Genomic DNA, 20,312 nt, shown 5'->3' with positions numbered 1-20,312 from the left:
AATTTCCCATTTTAACCACATTAAAATATATAATTCAGTGGTGTTTAATTATATTCACAGTGTTGTGCTACCATCACCACCATCATTACCAAACTTTTTCATCATCCCAAAGAGAAACTGTACACATTAGGCATTAACTACACATTACCTACCCTCACCCAGACCTCTGATAACCTGTATTCTAACTTTTCAATCTATGAATTTGCTTATTCTAATTATTTCATATAGATAAGATCATACAATATATTTGTCCTTTTGTGTCTGGCTTATGTCACTCAACATGATGTCATAAAATATATAGTTCAATGCTGTTAATTATGTCCACAGTGTTGTGCTACCATCACCACCGTTCATTACCAAAATTTTTCCATCATCCCAAATAGAAACCGTACATTTTAAGCCTTAAATCCCTTACTTTTTAATTTTGATGAAATGATGCCTTGCAAATTAAAGTCCATGAAGACAGGGAGTTTGTCCAGATTGTGTCCTACTGTGCAATCATCTTCTATAATTAAGGAAATTAAATGTTTATTGAAGTCTACTATATACTAGGGTTTTGACTTAAATGCTTTCACATATATTATTTGAATTAATTCACATAAAAATACATAAAATAGTAACTATTTTCCCTCTTTTTAAAATGAGGAAATAGTACTTCTGAGTGGTGAAGTCACTTGATAAAATTGCCTAGCTAGAAAAAGGTGAAAATAGAATCCTGTTCCAATTCTGACATGCCCTCACAATTTTCTCTGTCTCATATACCAGCTGTAGATGCTAAGGTATATATGAGCAATTATTTATTCTGTTCTTTACTCAAATGATAAACTGATGAGCAGATATCCAGCTTCTACTTTAGGAGTTTCCCAGTGGTTTGGAATCAAAATGAAACTATCATTACATATGCAAACAACAGCTAACATTTACTGACTATTTGCGGTGCTCCAGACACTCTGGGCTTTAAATGAATTTTCTTTTTTATTTCTCAAGACTATGCTGAACACTTAACAAATGATTTCTCACTGTAAATCCTTTAACTTTATCAGGTAGGTTTTATTAGCACCATTTTACAGATGATGAAACTGAGGCGTGAGAAGGTGAAATAACGTGACTAGACCTCACAGCTAGTGTGTAAGACAGCCGCAAATTAAGTCTGGCTCCTTCTGATTGGAAAGCCCATGCTGCAAATCAGTGGTTCTCAGACACGTGTGTGAGTTAGAACCACCTAGAGGGTTCATGAAAACAAGTTTGCTGCCCACCGCCCAAAGTGTCTGATTTGGGAGACCTGGGGGTGTGGCTTGAGAATTTGCCTTTCTAACAAGATCCCAGATGATGCCACTACTGCTCTGAGGATCACACTTTGAGAACCATGATGTGATTATGTCTGGGGGACAGTCCTGAGCACCTTGCTGCTGTGGAAAGGGCAGAATAGCTACTGCCCCAGTGGAGAGGCAGCAAGGGAGAGCCATCCATGGGAAGAGATGAGCTTCCTTATCACCTCTGACCAGAGAACAGTTTTCTATCAACAAGACAATGGGGGGCCCATACATTACCCCTCCACCAGAGACAACACAATGCAACAACTGCCCAAAGTATCTTAGATGCCAAACAAAGAGGCTTAAGAGAGAGGTAGAGTGCAGAGGGAAAACAGGAGATCAAGATAAATTGTGCCCACACTGAGAACCAGCTGTGATTAAATAAGGAACAGGAACTTCTCTTATCCTACCCCTCATCTCCACTAAGCAGCAGCAGCAAGCAAGCAAACGCACTGCGAAGGTGAGCCTTCAAAGTGCAACACAATTTAGGGGAAATAGTTGGAGTAGGCAATGAGACTTACTTACTCACCCTCAGAGCTGTAATCAACTGGCAGGTACACAGTCAGTCACCCAATCATGGCTCCTACATTATATTGAACCCCTGTACTGGACACTTGGAGACACACGAAGAGATAGTTTTATTGCTAAGAAGCTTAAAATCAAGGCGAAAGGTAAGCATATAAATGAGATTAACGAAGAACACCGGGTCTAAATGAGCAATGGAGAAGTAGGAACCCAGAGTAAGCAGAAATCAGCAGGACGGAGGGGGCAGCCTTGGGGTGTATTAGGGGCAAGCGGTCAGGGGATCCTCTGCAGAGGCAGTGGGAGTTGAGTTGAGCTGGATATTCAGCAATAGGTAGGATGTGGGTAGTTGGAGCTCATTGCAGAGAGGCCTCCAGGAGGAACCGGGAGGAGGGAGAGGTGGCATGAGAAAGGCAAAGACACGAGGAATTTGGGCTAAAGTGAATGGATCACTTTGACCTTGGATCACAGGGTGGGTGCCTGCAGACAGACCTGACCTAGACTGGGGGGAAACCAACCCAAGGAGGAGCTTGGATACCTTGTAGACACTGATGAGCTGGAAAGTTCTTGAAGAAGAAAGTGATAAGATTAAAGTATAGCTTTAGAAAAATCCCAACCTTCTCTTCGTTCTTTCCTGAACCCCTTACTCAGGCTACATTCCCGTCATCCATGTGCTCCTATCTCCAAACCTGCCCTTTATTTGTGTCTAGGGTGACGAGCATGTTCTGTGCATCAAGATGCCACTAATTCTCTTTTGATGTTCTTTGGTTCTTATTTCCTGGTTGGTCAGAGCAGGAGCTAGATTATTTTAAGGCTCACGAGGCATGAGGAGGTTTAAGTTTCTGCCCTGAGATTTGGGTTTGAATGGTTCCTATAAATTCTGTCCCGTGCAAGTTACTATTTAATAATTTTTGAATAGTCCACAGAGACCAATTCTGTCTCCACTTTGAACTATAACACATGAAACATATGATATTGTCCACATCTGTTTACTTTCTGCCAAGGGGAAAAAAGGGAGGCCTCAAATGGACTTCTTACTTATCCTTATTATCTTATTAGCTCTCCTAAGAATATTATTTCTAATATTACACAGAAACTAACAATGGTGATATGATTTAAACTGGAATAAATTCATAGTTTTAAATATACACTGGACTGTAAGATTGATCATTTTTATTTCCCAGTGTCTAGGACAAATAATATTAATTAGTTATTAATTGATTAAAAATATTGACTGAGTGAATGAATGATAATCAGAGTCAAAAGCCAAAATGCAGATCCCACAGATAAGCAAAAGTAGGCAAATTCATATTCAACTGTATTTACTGAATTTCCTATATGTAAAAGACCTGTGCTAAACATTTTTTACAAAATTTTTATTGAAGTATATCATTCATACATGAACATGCATAAACAGTAAGTGTGTAGTAAAAGTTGTAAACTTAAAAATACACATGCGTAACATAATACAGGGGTCCCATACATCACCCCTCCACCAATACCTTGCATTGTTGTGATGCATTTGTTACAAACTATGCAATGTTTACTTGTGCTAAACATTTGTACATTTAAATCTCACACAACTCTAGTGGTTAGGAGTTAGGATCTTATTTTAGAAATGTGCAACGCAGGGCACAGAACAAGTAACTTGCCCAAGTATTCACACAGCTAAAGAATAGTAATATGTGGATTTACTACCAGCTGTACTAATTCAAAATCAAGGTTCTTTCCTCCACTTTTCCCCAAATTTACCTATTCATAAGAAATATCTGAGTGCTTGTTATTACTAGAGCTTCCCAGTCCCCCTCCTCAGAGGATTCTGACTCAGTAGTTGGTAGGGGAACAGAAATCTTTACATTTAATATGTGTCTGGTGATTCTGAAGAACGCTTGAGGGGTTCTCAGGCCTGGCCGCCTCTTAGAACACTTTGGAGGTGTTTACAAAATACAGAGGCCTTGGCCCCACACCAAACAGATCACTGAGGCATGGCCAGAGTCACTGGGGATCACTACTTTTAAGCTCTGCAGGTTATTCCAATGGGCGTGCAGAACTGAGCACACTGGGCTCATCTGTATCGTGCTGACAATACTGCTTAGCCTTCACGAACCACCAACCCGCCCCTTGCCCTTCTTCCCATCAAAACGCAGTTCCACCACAATATAGGCCAGGAAAATGCAGAGATTTTTGAGAGAACAAAGGAGTGGAAGGGAAAGAGATCAAGATACCCTTCGTGACAAGTGATTAAGGAAAAGAAACCCAGAGCCGCCGATGGTAGGAAAAGGTGAGCAGTGAAGGGAAAGGTTTGAGATTTATCATTGAAACACTTTATTAACTCTAAGCAAAAGTTAAATAAAGCTGATACTCGTGTGAGCATTTCAGTGCTCACAAAAAGGGCATGCTTTCTGTGGAAGTCAAAGCAATTGTTACATATTCAACTATTGATTCTTCTTAGTTCCAGGGGTCGTTGATCAGAAATTTCTGTCTGTGTGTCTTCATCCTTTCTATTTTACAAGGGAGAACACTGAGGCATGCTGGGAGAATGAAGTCACTTTAGACTCCAGGATTGGGGCCTGGGGCCCTGCTTGGTGGTAAGTGTCCAAACTGGCTCCCAGGCTTCCGTGCCACTGCTGCAGTAAGGCATGTGGGTTTTCTTCCACGCTGTACAACGCCCATGTGCTCTGTTCATTACTTCATAGACAACTGTGCTCCAACATTGGGAAGAACAGGAATATGGTAATATACCTTTATGTCCTCCTTCATCACTGGATCTCAATAGGAGAGGCCAAAATAATTGCAGACAAATTCTTGGCAGAAAGTTCCCTTTTGGTTTTATAATCACAGGGATGACTCTTGTCACATGCCATATGCATATTGGATCTTTTCTTCCAACGGGATGAAAACAAAGGGGAATTTAAGTATAGAAATGATATGTGTCTATATGATTCTGGTGGGGGGAGAGGGAATGGTTTGTATGTGTGTATGTGATTCAGCAAATGCTGTATGCTTTAGTGAATATGTAGTAGCAAAAAGAAAAAAGAAATTCGCCCTCCTACCTTCTTTGCCTGAGCAGCCTTTCACCCTTACTTAATGAAATGGAACAGTTGATGCCTTTAACTCCTCTTTCATTTAATCTCATTAATGCAGTCTGTTGGGATTCTAGTTGTGGGATAACATAGGGGCAGTCATCAGCTTCTGCGGAAAAGATTTTTCCAGTTAGGACTTTTCATTGCTACTTCAAAATGTGTGAGAACCAGCTCAACGCTAAAGCTGATACCACTGGTGAGTTTTGCATTTTCTTCTCTCTTCTGACGTTTAGCTATATGAACTGCCCTCCAGGCAAGAAAGGCAGTGTTTACAAGCTCTCTGTAAAATAAATCATTGGTGAAGTATGTGGGCAATAAAATATTTTCTGATGTGGGAATGCATATAATAAACAAGCCATGCAGGCTTAATTTTACACTAGAGAACATATTTAAACATAAATATTTTCATGTCGGGAAGTAAATTACGAGATGCATGAATTCTGAGATTAAATCAAGTAAACGTCCACCACATTACACTAATGTTAGGCTAACAGGTATAAGCATACTTGTCACAGTTTTGTAGCTTTGATTTTAGTCATTGGCATTGCTATGGTTATAATTATTTAACTTTTCTAATTTTTAAAAAACTTAGTTTATAAATATATTATTATACCTATACCTGGTATTTTCTCACATGTAAGAAATTTATGTCTAACCAAAAATTATATTTGGTTGAATGATTATTAATGATGAAGTGAATTATGCTTGAATTTTCCTTCTAAATATTTGATAAGTGGCATAGTTCCCAAACACACATTATCTCAGAAGATAGGCAGGTTTTAAGCATTTGTTTTAAAATACTTCAGGGGAAAATGACACATAATTTATTGTCATTTCTTTGCTAATACAAGATAGCAATGAGTAACAGTTGGAAGTCATTAAAACAAATTCAGATAATTATTTATTTTAGTTTCAAATGTGCTTACAATTATTCACAAAAAATTATGTCAAACAAAAACCCCTTCAAATACCTCTCTCCACAATGCTTAGAGCTTCCTGTTGCTTGTATTTTTAGAAAAGAATAGATGTCGCTTCTATCGAATTATTCACCTATTTGAAAATATATGTTTTTTAAAACTTTATTGGTAAAATAAGCAATCACAAGCAGTTTGCAGTTCTGACATTAATGGAGTCTTTAAAAAACTATCCTTACAACTGACAGATTTACTCAGGGTATTGTTGCTACTGTTGTTTAGTAATTAATAGCAACAGACATCTTAATGTCTATGTACTTAATCCTATTTGGGTCTGAATCGAGATTAGCAGAGACTCAGAGGTGAACAGAAGTGTCCCTTTCTCCCCTCATTTGGTGTAAAAAACAAGCAAACACAAAAATGTTACATTGTCTGTCTGATGTAAAATCACATAAGCAGTATCTGATTTATAGGGACTTGTGCCACACACACATATTCATGATTCATTTTTTAAATGAACTGTTTGTTAACAATTTGTAAAGAGAACCAGGTATTTTTCCTTTCCTCTTAAATTTTAGTGGAATTAAAAGGAATATCCTAAATTAAAGCCAAGGCATTTTTATTTGTTTGTTTCTACAATAGAATATTTGATGCTGTGCTTAGCATTTTCTTGCTTTCACCAATGTCTTTTCCTCAAATATTTTCCCGCTAAAATATTTCTGCTGCTTTAGAAATCACTCACATCTCTAAACAAATGACCAAAGAAGTCTTTTTTCCTACCAATTCAATCTACCTAGTAGTATCAAAATCCATTTGGTACAAATCAATATTGAAGAAACATAGCTAACAAATGGGTCGATCATGAATGTGTCCATTCAAAATGTCATTATAAATAGTCGAAAAGCAACTGTGAATGCTTTGCTGGTACACAGACCAGTTCAAAATGAGGAGACTTGTTAGGATGGAATTTGAAATCTACTATATTTGCTCTTACTAATTTTTATGGCAAATGTACAGAGAGAATTTTGGGCATAAGGAGCTATGGTCGTCATTGTTCATACAACTCCTTCAGCAGCTTACATAGACACTGACTAAAGCTGTTAGGGATTATGTGCAGCATGCTGGATCTGATGAGCTCAAAAATAAGATAGTTGGGCCCTATAATATTTAGGATTACACTGGTAGCCTCTTTAGGAAAAGTGTGCAGTATCAGCAGAACAGGCACTTCATTCTTTGTGGAAGCTATGCCCTAATAATTCTACATTTGTCGGGGGTGGCCAAGTCTTTGTCTTGGTCCCATCTTAATAAAAAAGAGCCTTTGTGACATTTGGCTCAAAGTGACATTATAAGAGAGAGCTTCTAGACTAATACCCTAAATTGTCAATATTCCCCTAAAATAATTTCTGGTGCTGCTTGCAGATGAGAATATTTTCCTTTAAATTCTTTGTCTTTTTTTTTAAAAGTCCATATGTGTAAGAATAAACTAAACCACAACATCCTTTTCTCTGACTTCTGAATTTGTTCATCTCTCTAAAGATAAAATGAGAATTAAGATTGTCTTCTACTCTAAAATTTCTGTTCATTTCAAGATTTAATACTGAAACAATGGGAGCTGAATTACAAGTTTGCTAAAACATAGATGATGTAATAATGTACTCAGTGCAGAAAGTTGGAAAATACTTGGCCATTGTAGTATTATCTCTGTTTAAAAAAATAACAAAGTTCTGACATAATCCAAAATCTGTGCTCTTATGGAAAGATTACTGGTTTCATTAAATATCCAAGGTGTTCTCCTGTACCCGGAAACTCCCTAATGTCATGTGGGACTATCCGTTCGTACAGATTCTCTCTCTCAATCTCTCTCTCTCTCTCTCTCTCTCTCTCTCTCTCTCTCTCTCTCTCTCTCTCTCTCTCTCTCTCCCCCCCCCCCCCCCCACTCTCTCTCTCTCTCCCTTGCGCATACACACAGGAAACGTCTGCCGTTATCTCAATAGTTTGTTATTACTGGAGTTATTTACTGGATCAACAACTAAGGGCATATTTAAAAGCAAAAGCATTGGTAAACATGAAAAAGTGGCAACAATACTATTTAGTCCTTGGTTACTCAGGCATATTTTAGAATGTTATTTTAAGCATCTACTGGATGATATGGGAGTTGCTAGTGAGCCTGTTAAATAAAGTGATTATTAGGATAGGAAGATAAGTGTGAATGTAGTACAACATCCTGATCTCACAGGAGCATCATCCCAATGTGGATCGAAAATCTACCCCAATGTCTCAGGAGAAGAGAGACCTGTCCCTTTTATTTTACAGAGTCTCTTTTTTCAAGGACAAAGCATTGAAATTAGATTCTGATTTCTGTGTCTTTGACTATATCCTCACCCTTTTCCCTGTAGTCCTGGCTTCCCTCTTTTATAAAACTTTTACTTCAAGAGATTTAGGTCCCGCCCCATCACTACTACCAGCTAGAGAGAAAAATACATGTTTTTCTTACTTTCAAAGTCACTAAAGAAGTACTGAGAGCTTCAGGCACAGTCTCTACAGCTTCTGTTAATGAGGTGAATGAGAAATACTATTGTTATGGTTTCCATCCCAAACTGTGTCAGGCTTTTCTGTGCGTGTGTATGTGTGTATAAATTTAAGTTCAAAACTTTGAATTATCTGACTCCAAATGTATAACCTATTGGATTTATTTTCATATTAATGGAACATGTCCCTGTGTTTTCAAGTATTCTTGATACATGTAGTATCAGAAATTACATCTTGGAGCATAATGAGCAATAATACTATACTGAACCACATGAAATCGCCAATATTGACTATTTTCTTACATTAAAAAATGGCAAGGTCATATGATTCTACTTAACATATAATGTGTGACTACAGATAAAAGCATGGTGGTGTGATAACTCTAAAAGCATTCTACATACTATTTACTTTTCATTTAATCCCATTGACTAGTTCCCCAAAATAAGTTTAGATTTCTCATCTGGAATCTTACTCCTGTAATTGGATTTCCTCTTTCAGTCTTCAGCCACCCCTCTTAAGCCTGCCCTCTTTCTGCATATTTACTCCTTGAAGCTGCTCACTTTGCAAGACCCAGTTCAAATACTACCTCATCTACCAAGCCTCCCCAGCCTACCTCAGTTGAAATGAATGTCTTCCTCTTCTGGTGTCACTTAGCAGTCACCACTATCTGCCCTGTATTTGGGCATCTTAGAAGTATGTCGGGTTATATCGTCATTGTATTCATTTTTGAAGGTAGGAACTTGGTTTTGCTTTTATCTGTGTCCTGAAAAAATAGGTTTGGCGAATCGAACTAGCTTGATTTTGTTGTGGGTTTTTGTTTTGTTTTGTTTTGTTTTGTAGGTACCAAGGATTAAACCTGGAACCTCATACATGGGAAGCAGGTGCTCAACCACTGACCTACATCTGCTCCCCAAGCTTGTTTTTCAAAGGACTCCTTACTTGTCTTTGTTGGGCTGTCTCAGATGATCCTCCCTACCTCTATCGAAATGTAAACCTTGTGCAATATGATTTTTTTAAAAGATTTATTTATTTATTTCTCTCCCCTCTTCCCCCTCCCTCCTGCACCCTGGTTGTCTGTTCTCTGTGTCTATTTGCTGCGTCGTCTTTTTTGTCCACTTCTGTTGTTGTCAGCGGCACAGGAATCTGCGTTTCTTTTTGTTGCATCATCTTGTGTCAGCTCTCCGTGTAGGCAGCGCCATCCTGGGCAGGCTGCACTTTCTTTCGCGCTGGGTGGCTCTCCTTACAGGGCACACTCCTTGCGTGTGGGACTCCCCTACGCAGGGGACACCCCTGTATGGCACGGCACTCCTTGCGCGCATCAGCACTGCACATGGGCCAGCTCCACACGGGTCAGGGAGGCCTGGGGATTGACCCGTGGAACTCCTATGTGGTAGGCAGACACCCTAACCACTGTGCCAAGTCTGATTTTTTAAAATAGAAAAGCTGTATTATTTTTTCCATCTTCGCCAAAGAAGCTTATTTTTACTTCTTTTTTATTTTTCTCGCCGAAACATACACTGCCTTTTCCCTCTAGATCCTATGCGTGACCTGGTTTCTAGAGTCCCCACCCCACCTGTCCTTCAGTGAAGGTGCTATGGTGTTGTCAGGAAATTCCTGCTCAAAGTTTCAACTAAAAGGAGCCTAGAGAAAGAGACTCAGAAAAATATTAAGAAACTAGAACGAGGCAGGTTTTATTCAACAAAGCAAAATAAGTGCTGTTTTCTTCTTTTTATAACTGGAAACATCGGCTATTAAATAGATTACGTGGTTTCTTTTTTGATATAAAGTTCTCTTCACAGAGAGTTGGGGTGTGGGGGTGGATAACCTGAGAGTTCAGTTGCAGCCTGCCTTGCCTCTCTCAGAACTTCTCAAACTCTACTGTGCATTTGGATCTTGGGGATATGGTTACAATGCAGATTCTGATGCTGTAGGGCTCGGGTGGGGACTTCAGAGTCAGTGTTTCTGCCAAGTGCCCGGGTCAGGCAGATGCTGTGGGTGGTGGGACAACGCTTTTGAGTAGCGAGGCTCAGGCCAGCACCAGGAGAGCTGAGTGAAGTGCCACGCGTCGTGCCTGCTAAACCCCGTTGGCCGATCAGCCTCCACGACGTGGATGGCTTTCCAAACGCTCGTTTCCAGAATTACCGTGAGCAGCTGAAAGGAGTTTGTTTCTCAAGTTCAAAAATTACTTGACAGTCTCACCTCCACCAGTTGAAGTAAAGTTTATGCAATTCAATGATTAAAATAGAGAAGCTGGGTTTTTTGTTTTTGTTTTACTCTTCCGAAGAGAGGCTTTTTTGCCCTGAGTATCCAGAGAGTTCGCTAAGGAGGCACAACCTCAAGAATATGCCTTGGTGCCGGTGATGGAATGTGAAGAAGATACAGGCGACGGTGACAATCGTTAAATCTCCAAAGGAAACCTGGTACAATGGGTGTTAGTTACAGTAATGCAAGTCGTTTCTGGGAATACAGCGGCTTCTCTTTCTTCTACCTTGTCAATTAATGACCGAAGTTTTTTGTTACTAACCCTTCAATTGTCCTACTTCCTTTTGAATGAAAGAGGAGTGCCTAAAAGCCAATAGCAGAAAACTTCTCTTACAGAACTCTGTGAAGCTTTTATCTTAATGCTAGGGAAATGTAAAAGTCCATCAATCCTCAGAGTAGCTGCAACTGTGACTACCTGCTTTCCATAGAACATGCTTCTCCAACTTTGGTCTGGGCAGATGTGACCTGAGGGGTTTGTTAAAAAGCAAATTCCAATTTGCCTGCTCTTGGATGGGACCTGGTATTCTGCATTTTTAACAAGCTTGCAGGTGATGCAGATGCTGTTGGTTTCTGAACCACATTTTGAGTGGTGTGGTCGTTGGAAGTCATTAACTGCGGTCAGCCTAATGATGGCAGGTCTTACATGCACATTATCTCATGATAATCAAAATGTTGGCAAGACCAAATGCACTTAATGGGAATTCATTCATAAATTATGAATTTAAAACCTCTATGACTTATAAAAAGTGATGTAGTAAGCTTACAAGAGGGATAGTTAACTTATCAGCAATTACTATTAATTATTACATTAATCGCTGCCCTTGTTGTCAGTTGCATTCTCTGTTGTTCCATTCCTCTGTAGACAAGCAACTCTGTGGGGGTCAATGCTTATGTGTAAAAGATAAAAAAACCTCCTTCCATAGTAATCCTACAAATTCTGCTTTGGAAAAAAAACATTTTTTGCTATTATATGGTAGTAAATTTTTTCTTACTCTAGCTCTCAATGATATATAGTTCAGGGGATTATGATAACATGAAGTTTAATATTATCTTTAGGTCATTTAGAAGATGTCTATCAACTGAATGGAAAAGAAGTCTACCATCTGGAATATTACAGAACAGCATCTGAGAAGGGAGGGAGACCCCAGATGCTGATAAATGTGTAGGAATTATAGTAGGAATTAGAGTGCACTGAATTTCATGAACTATATTTAGTATTTAGACAGGAAGCAGGGGTCTTTTAGAATCACCATTTAGCCTGATGTAGAGGCAAAAGCTCAAAACCTTCTAACCTTTTTCCTGAGGGTCTCGTTTTTCCATGCTTGAATCCCACCCAACCTTGAGGCAACTGTCTGACAAATCAAATTTATAGTGGAAGCAGGTCCCAGTAATGTGTGCTTCAACACAGCCCTTTATGTTTGCGGTCACATGACACTGGAATATTTTTACCTAATAGAAAAATATAATTATCAGTCAGCCAGTGAGAGAGGGAAAGAGTACAAACAGGGATTTTAACTGGGATTTGTCACAGATGGTAAATGAGATACAATTTGGGCAGATGAGATACAACTTTGACTATTGAGACCATCTGCAAAAGGATTTTAAACCAAAATAGTTGTCTATATTAGAAATTTCTATATGTGTAAACTGTGCTTCACTCAGACAGTAAGAGCTTTTCATGACTGTCCACTTTTAGCATAACAAGTAAAATCCTGGGAAACAAGTGGACAGGTGAGCCCAGTGCCCAGGAATCGGAGCTGCTATCCACTGGGGAGATGCTTATTTCCTTAAGACAAAAAAAAGGAAAAGATTGGAAAGCAAGAGACTTGCAAGTATAGCCCCAAACCAAAGGTCAAGAAGCACTGAGAGAATTACTGGTCACACTTAAGTATTTCAGAACTGGCTTTGGCCCTGGGCTTTATCTCCTTTGCAGGTGGTTTACATGGTACAGAGAATTCCTAGTAATACCTTGAGTCATTTAGTTCCCCTCACTTAATTCTGATTTATTCCCTCTACCCCATATATGGACAACCACTATAGCCTAAAGTCTCTTTTATAAATGAGTGTATGTCAAATCTCATGGCTGAACTGAAAGAAAAAAGAAACCAAAGTTTAGAACGACTGCTTAAAGAAGTTGTAAGAATTCTCTATTAAGTATCACAGAAAATATTTTTAAAAGAAATATGACATGGCCCCTGTCTTCAGTGGGCTTAAAATGCCCCTAATAGAGAACTAGCTAGATTGAGCTGAAGAGTTGGAATGGGGGAATGACAGCCACAAAGCAGGCAAAGTAATAATATTTCCTCCAACCAGAAAGTACCTGAAAGGTCTGGTATTCTATCATGCTTTTAAGAGTTAAGGTATTTTATTGGATCAAAGTGAGGCATTTTCTAGTTAACTCATTAGCCTGGATTAGTTTTTCTAACCTTAATACCTGCTGTCACCAGCGGGGCTTTGAAAGAGCAGAACTAAAGATGTGTAGGTTTAGGTAAGCAGGAAGAATTGAAAATGTGGTGGTGGCTTCCTGGGAAGCTGTGGCAAGGGACTCAAAGCAAGGAAGGGCCTTTAAGAGGTACTGGGGAGTGGGGGCGGTGGGGATAGAATAGGTAGAGAATTGCTAAGACTATAGTGACAAATTTTGACTACGCACAATTTGTTGAATAGGACTAGCCTATCTGCTATTAAATTGTTCTAATATCAGGTTAAAAATCAAGTTATTTTAAATCTTTCATGACACCCTTTGACACTGTGAGAATGCCCTACTGTAAGCCACCATGCCATTGCTTTCATAAGCAAAAATATATAATCAGTAAATAAAAGTTTATCTGTTTCACCGCCAAAGGATACCAGTAGAAAAGTGAGAGGAATATATAAGAAACTGAAAAAAAAAAAGGAAAAAATGAGCCATCTCAAGCCATCTCTCAGTGCCTCCCTGAGAATGCCATTGTTGAATTAGTCGATGGATCAAGCAAAAGTACAAATGTGAGCTCCCCTCCTCAGTTTTTTTCTGTCACCTTCACTGTCACAGCTGGTGCAGTCCAAGCACCAGATCCTCCCTAGATGTTCAGTTTGAAGCCATGAAAAATAGCATGTCACTAGATCTGTATTCCCTGTCACACAGGTCCACAGGAGGCTTTAGCTAGGATAATGGCAAGGCATTTTTAAATGGCAAACATTGGAGCAATAATGTGATCTATTGTCCTAATCAGTGTCTGAAATATTCTGTCTTGAAGATGTGCTTTATGAAATACGTAGTAGGAACTAGAAAGTTGTAGCTCAGAGATGGTTTATTTTAAATGAGAGAAAAGGAAAATGATTAGTGTTTTTAAATTTGTCTTCACCCATAATAGATCTCAGAGGATCTACTCTGCCATAATGGGTAAAAATCAACATAGGTTTTTCAAACGGATAAACCCCCTCCACACACATTAGCACACCTATATCTTTAAAAAAAATTAAAAAGGGAAGGATGGATTTATTCGAAATATTTGCAATAGAGACGAGAGAGACCAGAAAGCCATTGTGTATATGAAAGAGAGAGAGATCAGAGGCTATCACAATGGGGAATGGAGGGCTCAGTGCCCCATATACCCTTTTAAATGCCTCTTTCTCTTTAAAAATGTTTATAGTTCTTCGGAATTACATGTTGAGCTAGGATTATAAATATGTATAAATATGCAGATGCTCTATCAAATCATTCCTTATCCCATTTGTATTTCCGAAGTTGTGTAAGATAACCTTTGCAGCTTTCAAAAAACATCTTCTCACACCCCAGGGGGCAAATTACCTCTATTTTCATTTCCTTTAGAGTTAGATCATTTTATAATTAAGAACTTATTGAAGCAGATTCTCCCCACGTGTAAGCTGCTCCCTGGGGAATAATTTATGCAAAGAGAGTTGTGAGTTAATATCTTATAAGCCTAAAAACTATACTGTGAATACCTGGAATGTTTAGTCAATTTTGTAATCATTATAAACAATCCACTATTTAAAAGGTTATCGCTAAGATAGTCCAAATATCTCATAGTGTCATTCATTAGGTTATTTAAAAATAAGATCTTTAATAAAGAGATAATGGGGCTTGTCATCACTGTGGTCCAAGAGCTTTAGAAATCTGTTATTAATGATGCTTATGATGATGATGATGATGAAGATTGACATTTTGTAGCTCTTTACTATTTACAAACATTTCTTCATAAAATGTCTCATTTCAGCCTCATAAATCTGAGGTTTGTCAGGTAAGTTCTAGAAACCAGGAAACAGAAGAGCAGAGATTTTACTTTGGCCACGGCCTCAGTCATTCCCAGAATAGGGACCAGAAGCCAAGAGAACAGAACAGAACGACACCAACGCTCTCATTTCCCCATACCACGAAATCTTGAACACTAATACTTGTTTGTGTATTTTTAAAGCTAAAAGGAAACAGAAGCAAATAGAAATTCTTAGTCTAATAAGTTTTTCAGTTGATTTTTTTCTTTTCATCTATTGTTTTTTTTAAATCATTGTTTCTTTTACTGGTGCTATTGAAATAAATTAATAATATAGAGTCTTAGTTTTCCAGGCTGCGTTGACAAACCCACACAATGTGTTGATTTAAACAATGGGAATGTATTCATTCAAAGTTTCAAAGACCAGATATCCAAACCAAGGCACTGCCTAGAAGCTTGCTTCCTGGCGGAGTCGGTAGGCTTCCGGCCGGCTGATGGTCCCTGAGTTCTTTGGCTTTCCCTCTACTTGGCAATGGCCACCCCTTTCTCTTCTGGGTTCCAGCTGACTTCTGACTTTAGGCTCCTCCTCTATCTTTCTCTTTTTTACAAGGCAAAGAGTAATAAGATTAAGATCTATTCTGATTCAGTTAACTAAATAACATCTTTTAAAAGTCCTATTTACAATAAATAGCTCACAACCACAGAAATTGATTAAGAACATGTTTTTCTGGGGTACATAATGCAGCCTGCAAAACTGTGTTCTTATCTTTGTGAGAGAAGGAGAAAGGGTTACAGGCTTAAATATCAACAAAATTGGTTGATTTCTTTTTTATTTATTTCTCTCCCCTTCCCCTTCCCTGCTCCCTCTCCCCACCTCACCCCCCCACCCCCAGTTGTCTGCTTTCTCTGTCCATTCTCTGCGTGTTCTTCTGTGTCCACCTGTATTCTTGTCAGCAGCACCCGGAATCCATGTCTCTTTTTGTTGCGTCATCTTGCTTCATCAGCTCTCTGTGTATGCAGCACCATTCCTGGGCAGGCTGAACTTTCTTTTGTGCTGGGTGGCTCTCCTTATGGGGCACACTCCTTGCGCGTGGGGCTCCCCTACGCGGGGGACACCCCTGCGTGGCACGGCACTTCTTGCACGCATCAGCACTGCACATGGGCCAGCTCCACACGGGTCAAGGAGGCCGGGGTTTTGAACCATGGACCTCCCAAGTGGTAGGCGGACGCCCTACCCGTTGGGACAAATCCGTTTCCCAAAATTGGGTAATTTCTGATTTTGCCACTTCCCAAGTGGAATCAAGAGTATCATCAACCAACTGGATCCTCAGTTTTCTCATGTGAAAAATAGGAACATAATATTGAGTATTTTTTGCTTGTAAAGATGACCTAAAGCACCCATGAAATATTTAACTCTGAAAATTTTAAAATGCTAACCTGAAGTTAAACATTATCTCAAAATTTAAGAAAAGTAAAATAATAAAAGAGGTAGTGTCCCTTATTTATTTACTTGATGTATTCTAGGGTGAGAGACCGTACAAGGGCAGCCTAGTAGAAGATGAGACGTGCAAAGCATTTTACAGTATATTTTGCATATTTTTTTAAAGTATGGATAATTTTAACAACTCTAGAATACTCTCAGAGATATAGGAATTACTACATTACAAAATTTTATCTCAAGGATTCATCCATAAGTTTTATGCTGATGACTTAAAATCATCTTTACAAAAGTTCTTTGTACAGGTGCCTACAGGACATCTTCGTCTCAATCTCATACAAAATTCACACGTGCAAAATAGAAAACCCATATTCTACTGTCTTCCATAAAGTAGTTCCCTTACCACCATCCTCATTTTTTTTTTAAAGATTCATTTATTTATTTATTTCTCTCCCCTTCCCACCCCACCCCTCATGTCTGTTCTCTGTGTCTATTTGCTGCATTTTCTTTGTCCGCTTCTGTTGTTGTCAGTGGCACGGGAATCTGTGTTTCTTTTCGTTGTGTCAGGTCTCCATGTGTGTGGCGCCATCCTTGGGCAGGCTGCACTTTCTTTCTCGCTGGGTGGCTCTCCTTATGGGGGACACTCCTTGTGCGTGGGGCTCCCCTACGCGGGGGACACCCCTGCCACGCAGCACTTGTGCGCATCAGCACTGCACATGGGCCAGCTGCACACGGGTCAAGGAGGCCCGGGGTTTGAACTGTGGTAGACAGATGCCCTAACCACTGGGCCAAGTCCACCGCCCACCATCCTCATTTTTATTAAACCTACTACTTCATCTCACTCTCAAGGCTAAGAAGTCAAAAGTCATCTTTGATTATTTGTCAGTTTCCACCTATATATCTTCTCATCTCTGCCTTTGAACTCTCTATTTGCCTGTTAATCTCCATTTACCCTACCACTGGTGTAATCCATGCTTTCATCTCCTACCACCCGGGACAGGAAGAGTTTTTTAGTTGGTCATCCTCTTGTTTCTGATAGCCTACCAAACTCATCTTTCTAATGCACCCCTCACACTACTTTAACCATTTCTTCACCCCTGATTCCCTGTTGCTGGTGGGATCAGGTGCAAAGTATCTCTGCCTGTCTCCCAGGAGCTCCATAGTCTAGCATCTCTATACAACCATGTGACCCTAACTTGCAAACACACATATTCTATGTAAACAGGATGCTTTCTTCTTAGGAGAAATGCCTCTCATTTCACTTCTGTCTGGCCAAATCTACACAATCTTCAAAATCAATCTCCCGTGAAGCTATTTTAAATCCTATTGACTTCATAGTTAATACCTATATAAACCATTTTTTCTCTGATTTCTTCATATATTCATGTTGTTTCATTAACTAGGTTATTGGTGTCATTAACATAGTCTGTATCAGCAGTTCTTCATTAGCAGAGGGGCACATAGAGCAGGCACAGTAAATATTGGCATTTTCAGAAATAAATATCCAGTCAGGTGAATGCATAAAGTTACCCAACTCCCATTTTGTTTTATTTGCCTTACTAAGACTGTTACTGAAATGAGGCAATGTGATAGCACTTAGTATCTTCTTGTTCCAAGTCCAAAATAAGAAAACCAATGCCATGGGTTTACAGATTCAAGGGATTTTTGAGTCATACTATTTCCAGGCCAAGTTTCAAATGGAGAAAGCAATAGTGGAAGGAGTTTAAAAAGATTCTCAACCTTGGTTGCCTTTTACAGTTTGAAATAAACAAAGCAAATAATGATGGATGCCTGCCCTGTTGCTGAGAAGCTAACGAAGGAAAGCCATTCAAATTGCAGTGATTCTCCCACCTTCAACCCCTCTTCAAACACTGGCACCATGACAGCGGATAGAAGGGGAAGGAGATAGGAAAGGTGATAGGGAGAAAACTTTGTAAGCTCAAAATGTTTGTTTTCCCCTTTCAGCACAAATTGAAGTGATACCATGCAAAATTTGTGGCGATAAGTCCTCTGGGATCCACTACGGAGTCATCACGTGTGAAGGCTGCAAGGTATGGGACTCGAACACAGCACTGTCCAAGCATCTGTGTTTGCCTCAGGCATCTGTGTGCTTCATGATACACGTGGTGACACCTTTTTAAAGAAGGGCCGCTAAGGACTCTTGAGCCTTCTTGCTTGGTGGGTAGGTGGGTGGTGGATAATGTTCCATTCTTTTGCCTTTCATCTTTGTCTAACTGGTCAGCAGCTTCTTAAAAATCGATTCTTATTTAAAAGCTTAAATTATTTGAATACGTTTACAGAGATATAAATATTAATTCTAGCTGTTTTAGCAGTATTATGTCCAGTAAACTTCAAGGAATTTTTACTATGCAAAAGAACTAAAGGCTAAAATAAAGATTCTAAGCTAATAGACATAAATATTTATCTATCTCCTTGAGAAAGAGGAAGTCAAGGTATCGATTGCAGAATGTGTATGGTCATCCCTTATTCCCACATTCCAAAAGAAAAAAAAAAGAAAATTGGAAGCATGGAATGTTAGAAGAGGACCAGATAATATAAATCAATTTAGAAATCATTAGCCCAATGGCCTCCTCATTTTACAAACGGGTACCTATTTGTAAAATGACATAAGATTATGTCATTTGGTCAAAAGTCACTGATCTTGTTGGTGAGAGGACGTGGTTTGAAATAAGAGTTTTTTGATCATTAGTCTAGAGTTCCACTCCCGTACAGACACTACTAACACTTCCAAAGACAACTAATTCCAATGGGAAAGTTGCTCTTAAATACAATGCTGGAAGAATAGCAATTAATTTTGACCTAATCTGAAAGAAGAGAAATTTGCAATTCAACAGTAAATTTTTGAAATTAATCCTTAAAAGTAAAGAAAGAGTACAAGACTAAACATCAAGAAGAAATAAGAACATTTCTACAACTAATTTTAAAGAGCAGTTTGTAGTGAGAACAAATTAAATGCAGCTAGAATCTGGGAGGGAAAAGGTTATATTCTAGCATAGTTATTGGTAACAGTATTTTTAAACAAGATGCCCGCAAACTAAATCATTAATTTAAGGTCTGTAAACTGAAGGAGAAGTAGTACGGCCATAGAGTCTAAGATCCAATATTAATCTTAAGAGGCTTTCAAATATATGTGAAACAAAGCATACTCTGACTGTCAAATAGTGATGCTGTGTTGAAAAATTGACAGTGTTTTCATAATAGTATCAAAAAGTATGATTCCTGGAATTGAAACTGAAGGGAAGAAAAGAAAAAGAAGTAAATGAGAGCAAAGTGGGAGAGGGGCATGGAGAGAAGAGAATAACATAAATATACTAACCCATCAACATACAGACCTGTATTCTGTTCTTCTACAGATCTGAAGTTAAGAATTAAGTTATCCACCTTAACACATCTTTTTCAACTCAAGGAGAAGAAATAATAAACCAAAAATACCAGTCAGCAATTTTTAAAATCATTTAGAATAAGTTATTACTTCTTCTGTGCAGGTAGACAAATAGTTTTCTTTGTAAATATTAAGAATTTTGCCATTGGAACCCTCTTCCATGAAAGCATTTTCACCACTTTGTTACCTTGTTAGGAAGTTTTTAAGACATATGGTCTAGTTCACATAATGTCCACTAAAAATGTTTTTTAGATCAATGCCAAAGTTTTCTATTTCATTGCATAATGGAAAACCGTTGATTTTTTAAAAAAAGGTCACATGTTCGTGTTAAGCAGCAAACCATTTTCAACAGTAATTGCCAAAAGATTGGGTTATGGGCAAATATAATCCAACTGGTCTGTAATAGTGTTTAACTTCCTGTCATCTGTACTTTCCTATTTCAAGAAGGAATCCACAGTCGGAGAAATTATGTTATTATAACACATACTCTGACGTTTTAGTCAAAACAACATTGTACACCACACTTTTTTTTAAATTTCATGGAAAAACCCACATTTGTAAACATGCTACATTTTTCTCCAAACTAAGAACTCAAGAAATTCTGTTAAGAGTAAGATGCCAATGTCAGCACATTCAAGAT

General features: G+C 38.7%; 1 protein-coding gene across 1 annotated transcript in view; it reads left to right on the top strand.

Annotated features, from left to right (window-relative positions):
• The window catches only part of RORB (RAR related orphan receptor B), a 191,428-nt gene that overhangs the window by 114,511 nt on the left and 56,605 nt on the right, over positions 1-20,312 (top strand). Inside the window, exon 2 of the mRNA XM_058301665.2 lies at positions 18,235-18,320. Within this exon, the coding sequence (XP_058157648.1) occupies positions 18,235-18,320 (86 nt within the window). The remainder of the gene's footprint in view (positions 1-18,234; positions 18,321-20,312) is intronic.

The sequence above is a fragment of the Dasypus novemcinctus genome, chromosome 8 (genome assembly GCF_030445035.2).
Source record: "Dasypus novemcinctus isolate mDasNov1 chromosome 8, mDasNov1.1.hap2, whole genome shotgun sequence".
NCBI lineage: Eukaryota > Metazoa > Chordata > Mammalia > Cingulata > Dasypodidae > Dasypus > Dasypus novemcinctus.
The sequence above is the reverse complement of the archived record's forward strand: the minus strand, read 5'-3'. Positions and strand labels throughout refer to the sequence as shown.